This window comes from Paralichthys olivaceus, chromosome 19 (genome assembly GCF_024713975.1).
Source record: "Paralichthys olivaceus isolate ysfri-2021 chromosome 19, ASM2471397v2, whole genome shotgun sequence".
Classification (NCBI taxonomy): domain Eukaryota; kingdom Metazoa; phylum Chordata; class Actinopteri; order Pleuronectiformes; family Paralichthyidae; genus Paralichthys; species Paralichthys olivaceus.
This window is the reverse complement of record NC_091111.1, coordinates 19,490,865-19,500,000: the sequence shown is the minus strand read 5'-3', so window position 1 is coordinate 19,500,000 and position 9,136 is coordinate 19,490,865. Positions and strand designations below refer to the sequence as shown.

The 9,136-nt window shown below is 41.4% G+C and overlaps 2 protein-coding genes and 1 long non-coding RNA gene across 3 annotated transcripts in view; 2 read left to right on the top strand and 1 right to left on the bottom strand.

The window, feature by feature from the left end:
* nkx2.2b (NK2 homeobox 2b) overlaps positions 1-1,855 on the bottom strand; it is a 2,512-nt gene extending 657 nt beyond the window's left edge. The window contains exons 1-2 of the mRNA XM_020110829.2: positions 1,371-1,855; positions 1-786 (exon numbers count right to left, since the gene is read on the bottom strand). The exon at positions 1-786 is cut by the window's left edge and continues 657 nt beyond it. Coding sequence (XP_019966388.1) covers positions 242-786; positions 1,371-1,617 — 792 coding nt within the window. The 5' untranslated portion in view covers positions 1,618-1,855 and the 3' untranslated portion in view covers positions 1-241. The remainder of the gene's footprint in view (positions 787-1,370) is intronic.
* The window catches only part of LOC138405620 (uncharacterized), an 8,571-nt gene extending 2,759 nt beyond the window's left edge, over positions 1-5,812 (top strand). Inside the window, exon 2 of the long non-coding RNA XR_011239418.1 lies at positions 5,720-5,812. This is a non-coding gene — a long non-coding RNA (uncharacterized lncRNA). The remainder of the gene's footprint in view (positions 1-5,719) is intronic.
* A 636-nt stretch (positions 5,813-6,448) lies between these two features.
* LOC109647937 (calumenin-like) lies at positions 6,449-9,116 on the top strand. The gene is made up of 7 exons (XM_069515389.1): positions 6,449-6,590; positions 7,158-7,376; positions 7,861-8,045; positions 8,122-8,288; positions 8,379-8,439; positions 8,546-8,745; positions 8,824-9,116. The coding sequence occupies exons 2-7, from the start codon at positions 7,159-7,161 to the stop codon at positions 8,926-8,928; spliced, it is 936 nt and encodes a 311-aa protein (XP_069371490.1). The 5' UTR covers positions 6,449-6,590; position 7,158; the 3' UTR covers positions 8,929-9,116.
* The last annotated feature ends 20 nt before the right edge of the window (positions 9,117-9,136 follow it).

The window sequence follows — 9,136 nt, the reverse complement described above, 5'->3', positions numbered from 1 at the left end:
AGTGAGACAGAAACAATATCATTTTTAGAGAAAGACAATCTAAATCAGAAACCACCAGAAAGAAGTCTTCTTTTTTTAAGTGTGCTTTAACTTTACATTCCATTTTCCTCAAAGACACCAGACTTTATGGAAAATACACATTTGACCAAACTCCATCCATTTAAATACAAGTTTGACATTTCTCACTCTGGGAATTTTCTCGCTGTTCCTCATTTTGAATCGTCGGCCTCAGAAACAGTCCTCACCAGCTCCAGTGGTACATGTGCGCCAGCTGCTGCACCCCTGGGTGCTGCTGCGGCAGGCCGGGGTGCTCGGGGCCGTATGGGTGCAGCAGCGGGGAGTAGGCACACAGAGGCAGGGTCAGGCCGGACCTGAGAGGACCCTCCAGGTCCTGAGCACTGATCCGGTCGCAGGGCTTCCCGTCCTGCACCAGCACCGGGATGGCGACCCTGCGAGCCGGCAGCAGCTGCAGCGCCTCCAGGCTGCGCTCGGTCCGGGCTCGCTTCATCTTGTATCGGTGGTTCTGGAACCAGATCTTCACCTGGTTCGGGGTGAGGCGGATCATCCCGGCCAGGTGCTCCCTCTCCGGGGCGGACAGGTAGCGCTGCTGTCGGAAGCGACGCTCCAGCTCGAAGGTCTGCGCCTTGGAGAAGAGGACGCGCCGCTTCCGACCGCGGCTCTTCTGCGCCTCTGAGCCCGCCGAGTCCCGCTCCGCGTCCGGGGACTCGTCCGCAAAGAGCTCCGGGGATTTCGGCTCCGTTCGAGGCTTTAGTGAGAGACCGTGTACTGCGGGCAGAGACAAAGTAATCTGATTACTCCCTGGACTCTGATTACTCTGAAACTTAAAGAAGAAGAAACATCCACAGACTTTTCTATTTTGATTTTCTATTTCTGTTTTAGTTTATATATAATAAGCTTCATGTGGATATGAACCAAACCAGGTTTTTAAGTTGAGCCACCTGCTCCGTTCATCATCAGAGACATGAAGTCAAATTATAAACTCACAAACGTGTGACTCAGTTTATGAGTTGAACAATCAGCTGCTGGATAAAACAAGACTTCTTTTAAATTCTGCTCTAACGAGAGAAGGGCCGGTGTCCGTGTCAGGCTGTGCGGGCAGATGTGGAGATGAACTGATGGTCTGAAGTCGTTAACTCAGTGATTAAAGTGAAAATACATTCATAAAACATTTCAGTAGAATAAAGATATTTCAGCAGGTTAACACAGATCAGAGCGGATCTTAAATTACGCACGAGCAAGTTGAGCTTCAGTTTTAAATCTTGGAGCCAAAAATGAGATAAAACCAAATTATGAGACGATGTTGAATTAAACGATGAATATTTTTCATCATTAAAATTGAATCTCCTCACGTGAGAAGTGCAGGTTCCCGGACCCGCGGCTCCACCGGCCCAGGATCCCTGCGCCTCCGCCGCTGCGCTCGAACAAACTCCGCGCGTTAAATCCCAGTTTCTGCGGGTTCTCTGAGCCTGAGACCTCGGTGTCGTCCTCCTCCGTCTCCTCGGTACCGGAGCCGCCGCTGGACCTTCCGGTCGGGTCCGGGAGATCCAGGATGTCCCGCACGGAGAATCCAGTTTTTGTGTTTGTGCCAAAAGACATGGCGCGCGTAAAGGGAAGGAGAGGCGAGGTAAAGAAGGCGGGGAGTTCCAGGTTCGAGTCCGCGATGCTTCACCGGCTGCAGCCCGTTACAGAGGAGCGGACACCGGAGGGTCTGCGGCCATGGATGTCGTTAAATGAAGCGGGAGCCCTGAGCTGCAAGGGCCGACCGGAGGAGAGGGTCTACCGGCATGAAAATAACAGGGGGGGACATGAGGAGCGTGTGTCCTCCGTCCTTTTAACGACGTGTGTGTGTGTGTGTGTGTGTGTGTGTGTGTGTGTGTGTGTGTGTGTGTGTGTGTGTGTGTGAACCGTTAAAAGGGACGGAGGCGGGTCCCGGGAGTCAAGAGGAAGAGGGTGTGAAAAAGCACCGGGATCAGATCAGGGAGGAGATGAATGTTTAATGATGGAGGATTAGAAAGAGAAACATCCATTTACATTTAATAGACTCTGATCCGCTTTCAACAAAAGAAGAAAAGATCATGAACATCCTGGAGTTCAGGTTTTTATTCAGAGCAATAAACGAACAAAAGTTGAATTAATAAAAATATGAAATGAAAAATACAAACATTTCTTTAATTTGGTCAAACACGTGAATCTAAATGGTTTTGATGATTCACTTTAATTCCATTATTTGAAATGACATTAAAATTCACCTGAGTAAATGAATAAATAAATAATACAGAGAAGGTTAAAGAGCATCAGACTTAAGTTCTGATATGTATATTTTTTAAATATAATTAACTAAACTTTTAAAAGAACCATCAGGAAACTTGCATTATATTCAAATATGAAAAGTTTCCAAATCAGATTTATGTGTGAAAACAGCAGAACCTGAAGGTGGATCAGTGACGGAGCGGCAGCAGCAAACAGAAATCTGTTCTGGATGATAAACGAGCTGCTCGGTGTTTGTTGTGAGGATTAACTGAAGAGTCTGAGTGTTGACACACCAGCTGATTCACTTCTCTCTCCTCCGCTGCTGTTCACTTCGATATTTGTGTTTTCTCGATAATCACTGTGATCCTTTGATTCTCCTGAGAGCAATCACACTCCGACCTCTTCATCTTGTTTCTCATGAAGACGGAGATCAGCTTGATCTGTTCTGAGGCTTTTTCATCATCTAGTTTGTTTCTGGATTTTAAAAGCGTGTTCTCAGTGATGAGTGAATCTAGATCCGCTGTCTGCATCTTTAATTCACAGATTCAAAAACACAGAGATACAGTGAGTGTGAGATGAAACTGGATTCAGTGAGTCGGCCTCCGTCCAAAGTTAAAAATACCCAAACTAACATTCGTAAAGTAAAATGTTCTGTTTCGATCACAAACACAAACTGTGTCTTCAGTTATTATACAAGTGATGGAACTTTACTTGATATCCAGTGGTGTGTAACCCCCCCCCCGTCAACAATCAAGAACAGACTGTTTGAAATCTTCTGTCAGTTTCAGCTCAGTGTCACATTCTCTGTGACGATTTAATTTATATTTTATTGGACTAAACTGCACACAGCCAAATATTTAGAATGCCGAGACAGTTAAATTTCAAAATTACCAGGGTGGAGGGGCCTCTCCATGTTGTGGCCCCGGTTTAACGAGGGTCTCGATTCTGTGCGTCCTGAAGATACAACGAGGCCGGCAGCGTTTTTTAAAAGTCTCAGTTTTAGGGACCTTGAGGCTCCAGAGAAACGTGGACAGTGTCCCCCTCCGTTCCAAGTCTTGATGCTAAGCTAAGCTAATCACACCCTGACTCTCCTCATGTCTCAAAGTGTTGCTTACATTCAAAGGTTTGTTTAATTGTTGAGTTTGTTTCTAATAATTCTTCAGTTCATCAGTAACTTCTTTTATCTTCAAACTGAAACTGTGACTCCAGTTACGTTTACATGAGAAACAGAATCTATTGGAGGTTTCTGTTGAACTCGATAAACATTAGTTTGTGTTTCAAACGTCACAGCTCGTTAATGACTCAACTCGATTTATCATTTAATCAGTTGAACACAAATATTTCATTACATCATGGACTTTCCTCTGTTTTCTGATAAATTAAGTCAGCAGCATGTTAACATCTAGAGAATCATTAGTTTCAGACCTAAAGTTCAATAGTTGATTAATTGTTTTTATATATTTCAACTTCGATTTGTTCCTTTTGTCTCGAAAAAAACAAAAATCCAATCTCTTGTTTTCTTATTTCAAGCAAAAAAATCTGAAGCAGCAAAAACTGTTCAGCTGATAAACAACATGTGTTTTATATTCATATACAGATTTCATGTTAAATGAAAACAAGAGTTCACCGTTCATTAAAAAATCTAAAATGTGTGAGACGCATTTTTATAAAAACAGTTTCTTCGAGAATTTTTCCGTCTATTTCTTGTTTTGACTGTTTGGTTAGTTCACTGTGTGACGTGTGTGTCAATGAGTTGAGCCCTCTGTGTGTGTGTGTGTGTGTGTGTGTGTGTGTGTGTGTGTGTGTGTGTGTGTGTGTGTGTGTTGGCGCCTGCTGGGTGGTCGAACTCTGCAAACAAACACACGACGAGCCGACAGCCACAAAGACGGCACAGCCTCCACATTTATCCCATTTATTCCCCCTGAACACTTTATAATGGCCTGACTGACACACACACACACACACACACACACACACACCACTCACACACTCACACACTATCTGCTGGGAATACATGTGAGGCTGCTGGGAGTTGTCATGGTATTCACACCGCAGCCTTCAATAGACTGTCCTCTATATTCATGACCACACACACAGACGTGCACCAGTTTAGTTCACTTTAACACAAATCAGAAGAACACGTTAAAGAAATGTACATTTGTATTAAAACACAGAACCAGTCTAATAAAATGTGAAAACATGAAGAATTTACTAAATGTAATATACGTTCAAATAAAAACAAAAGCAAACTCAATAATAAATTCTGCATTGTTATTCTGGAAACAAGTACCGTGATTAAATAAGGTCGAATAAATAAATTGTAAACATAAATAGAAATCACAAAAATAACATAAAATGAAAATTAGTTTGAAAAAGATAAGAATAAATTAACAAAAGTAAAACTGATTAAAATGTATTTTGATTTATATTTTAAAATTATAAATTATAATGACACTTGGACAAAATAGATTCAATTAAATAAATGTCGTTATTCACCTGTTTTTTATTTATTTAAATGAAACAAATAGGAAACAGGTGAATAACAAATCTGATTGAAACTAGAATCAAACAAAACAACGTCTGAAAAATGAAAAGTCAAATCAAATAAAGTTCATGTGATGAAGTTTCAGGGAGTTTTGTGGTTTTTATTGTTTTGACCCTGATTCTTTTAAACCAGTTTTCTGAGCTTTAATTTTCTACTTGTGATGTTTTTAAAAATCCTTTTATTCTCCAGTCGGTCACATTTAAAGAAAAGTTCACAGATGAAGAACCAGTGAAAAGAAAACTGAGCACATCTGGAGTTTTAAAGTTAAAATAAAATAAATACATTTTTCATCCTTAAAAACAGAAAAAGGAAAAAGACAGATCATGAATCTTTGTCCTCATAATTATGATAATATCATTTTGAGATGCAGAACCCCCCCCAACCTCCAGGGGACCCCTGTGTTCAAACCTGAGCTCAGACTGCCCCCTGGTGTCTGACTGAGGAACAGCAGAGCTGCAGCTCAGTTCTGTTCCTGTTGAGATGAACGATCTTTAATCCTGTGATGAATGAAAATGAAATGTTGTCATGATTATTATTATCGTTGGTTTCTCACTTACATGTGCAGCCGCCTGTTCAACTTTTTATTATCTATCATCACTTATTTTATTCCATTATTCTCTAATCGTTTTCTAAATCAGGTTCATGAAAGTCATCTTTACATGATCAGATTAAATTAGAAATAATCTGAAATCAATCACCAAACTTCACAAAACATCATTAAAGATAATTTACAGTTCTGTAAAATTAAAACTGAGGTTTCCAATGAGAGGAAAACTGTAATGCAGGAGTTAGACCAATAGGAGGCACTGTTGCATTATAAATAAACAGAAACCGTCCAACAGAAAGTCACTGAGTGTTTTCAGTGACTCATCTCACTTCTTTAAATCATGTCTCTGTCCACAGACGACCTCTGGGGACGGATGTGATCGTCCTCCATGGTCTCTCTCGTCTTCACTAAAAGGACGTTGGACCAGCAGATACTTCAGAACGTCCAGGTTTGTCCGACTCACTCACACGAGACACTGAAATGTCCCAAACGTCCAGTGAAGCTGAGATGAACTGTGGGATTTCAATTGAACATCTCAGCTTCAGAAAATGTGGATAAACAGTTTCCTGTCGTGGATCATTGTTTCCAGGTCTTAGCCACAGCCGCACAGACAAGATACACACAACAACCACGAGAGACAGAAACTAGTTTAAACACTTTGGATGAATTTCACCAAACAGAATAAGAACTTCCAGCAAATATTAAGTCATTTCCTCAGATTCATTTTAATTCACTTCTTCCAAAGAAACTTTTTTTTAAACATCATCTTTTCATTCTGATTTTTTTTTATTTCACAAAATGCAAATTTCTAAAGTAAAACTAAATTAGAATCATAAAATGAATCATTAATGAAAACATTTGATTTGAAATCCAAAATGTTTAATTAACAGTTAATCAGATATTTCTTCCTTTAAAGGAGTCGAGTGGTTTGTTTTTATTTTAAAAGACGTGGCAGAAATTAATTCCCTCTGTTCGTCTCCTGTTGCTGATTGGTCGGAATAAAACCGTCAGCCAATGAGAAACGAGTACGATGACCGAGCCCCCGGCGTCATTTACAGAACGCGCTCATGATGAAGTGGACCAATCACAGAGGGAGCAGCGATTCAGGGGGGACGGGATTGGCTGAGAAAGAAACTTCTGCAGGTGAGAAGGAGAGAAAGAGAGAAGAGGAAGAAAAGAAAGAGAGAGAGAGAAGAGGAGGAAGAGGAAGAGCAGGTGAAACGACAGGTGAGAGCTCAGCTGTTTGTTTTTTGCAGATTCACTTTGTGATTTAATTTATTTAAAGTCTGAGTTTAAAATCATTATTTTACAACTTAAATTAAATATTTAAACACAAATGTACAAATAAAAATACAGATTTCATGTAAATATTAAAAGTAACAAATAACCTGAATTAAAACATGTAAAGAAAATTCACAGAGTTCAGACTCAGTATATTTCCTTTATAGAAACTGTGATGTCATGTTGACGTTTATATAGTTTTAGTGAATTAACTTGAATGTTTTTAAAAACTCGTCACTTTAATGAACATGTTTAAAACTTTCTGTGACGTCAGAGTAACTTCATTCATCTCAGATGTGACATTAAACATTGTTTTAAAACTCGAGCTTGTTTAGCCAGTTTTTAATGACTTTAATGACTTTAATGACTTTAATGTCTCAGTACTCCAGAGTCACCGAGTTTCATCTGGTGTTATTATCCATCAGTGTAAATGTGTTTCATCTCTGTTGTCTCCTGGTTCTGAGTCCGTCGATCAGGGACACGTGTAACGTCTCATATCTGAATGTGTCTCAGGATGATTCGTCCGGTGCTGGTGTGTTTCTTCTTCTGCGTCGCGTTCGGCCGCAGCAAACCGGCAGAGAGGAAGAGTCGAGTTATCCTGGAGGATTCGCTCAGTCAACTCAAGCACGACGACAACAAAAGCTTCGAGTACGATCACGAAGTTTTTCTGGGAGAAGATGAAGCGAAAAACTTTGACCAGCTCCCCCCGGAGGAGAGCATGCGCCGACTCGGGTGAGTTAAATACGTAGATAATAAATGAAACTATTTCGTTTTCCTGAAGTGAAGAAAAGAATTCAAACTAACCTGATCCCCAGAGTTCAGGTTCGATTCCTCAGCGTGAAATGAAACGGTGCAGAAGTCCCCGTGCTGTGGAGCTGTGTACGTGTCACTGTCACATCGAGGGTTCAGGCGTGTCTTTCTGTAAACGTGTCTCTGGTTGGAAACGTTCAGGTTTTTATTTCCTGCTCCGCAAGTTTACGTGAACTCGACACGTTCAACGAGTTCAACCTGATGTTTTGTTTTTTTTTAACTTTTGAAAAGAAGCTGAACTTTATTCAACAGGACAGAAAAACAAAAACCACGACACCAAGAGTTTCTCTCAGTTAAAGAATCAGATTCCATGAAATAAACACAAACAACCTGTTGATGATGACGTCAGTGTTCTGATACCTCCAGAGCTTCAGAGCTTGATTCACAGCGTCGTGTTTCTCTGCAGCCTGATCGTGGACAGAATCGACGTCAACAACGACAACGTGATCTCAGAGGACGAACTGAAGACTTGGATCAAAACCGTCCAGAGGAACCACTCGTTCAGCGAAATGGAGAGTCAGTGGCAACATTACGACAAAGACCAGGACGGACTGATCAGCTGGGACGAGTACACACAGGCCAAGGTCAACGGTAAGACCGTTCAACGCTCTCTTATCGAACAGTCACGTTGGTGTCGACGTCTCTGATCGATGCTCTGATCCAGCAGACGACATCCTCGTGTCAGCAGAGTTTAACTTCAGCTCCGTGATGCTGCGGGAGGAGCTACGCTTCAGAGCCGCCGACAGAGACGGAGATTTAAAAGCAGACAAACATGAGTTCATCGCTTTTCTTCATCCTGAAAACCACCAGCACATGAGAGACGTCCTGGTTCAGGTGAGTGACGTCACGCGATGTCACTGATTCTGCCTCGTTCAGCGATTTTAAATTCAAACGACAGTCGCTGTTGTTGATCTGTGCGAACAGGAAACGATGGATGAAATGGACAAGAACGGAGACGGCTTCATCGACCTGAAAGAGTTCATGGGTAAAACGTTCTGCTCTCAACTCTAACTGAGAACTCAACTGTTTTTAAAAATACATTTAAAACGTTAACGGTCTGATTCCCTTGATATCTGATCACTTGGCTGCAGACGACTTGCACAACCCAGACAACGATGAGAACTTTCCCGACTGGATGGAGACTGAACGTCAAGTGTTCGTGAATTCAAGAGACAAAAACAAAGACGGGAAGTTGGACAAACATGAAACCATGGAGTGGATTCTCGCGCCTGACTTGAGCTACGCTGACGCTGAAGCCAAACACCTGCTGACGGAGTCCGACGCCAACAAGGTCAGAATGTTTCCTCTGAGTTCGTTTCATCTTCTCGTGTTCGGTTCGTTCACCTGTCGGTTGTTTCCTTTTCTTCAGGATGGAAATCTGAGCAAGAAGGAAATTCTGAACAACCACGACATGTTCGTTGGAAGTCAGGTGACGAACTACGGAGAAGCTCTACGACGACACGACGAGTTCTAGATGTTTGAACAGAAAACCAGATTTGTACTTTTTCATGAAACTTTATTTTACCTCATGTTTTTCACTGGTTCATGAATCTGGTTTCATTTTCTGGTGAAATGTTTGTTGATCACTTTGTTGTTTTTCAGGTTTAATGTCAAAATCTGACGAAAACAACTTCTTTACAATAAAGAAAGAACATTCTGAAATGTGTTTGTGTGTCCCTTTG

Excerpts from the sequence above, each read along its gene's own strand:
- LOC109647937 (XM_069515389.1), top strand. The coding sequence starts at position 7,159 with ATGATTCGTCCGGTGCTGGTGTGTTTCTTCTTCTGCGTCGCGTTCGGC. Across the intron at positions 8,289-8,378 it reads TGAGAGACGTCCTGGTTCAG|GAAACGATGGATGAAATGGA; the intron begins GTGAGTGACGTC and ends CTGTGCGAACAG. Across the intron at positions 8,440-8,545 it reads CGACCTGAAAGAGTTCATGG|ACGACTTGCACAACCCAGAC; the intron begins GTAAAACGTTCT and ends ACTTGGCTGCAG.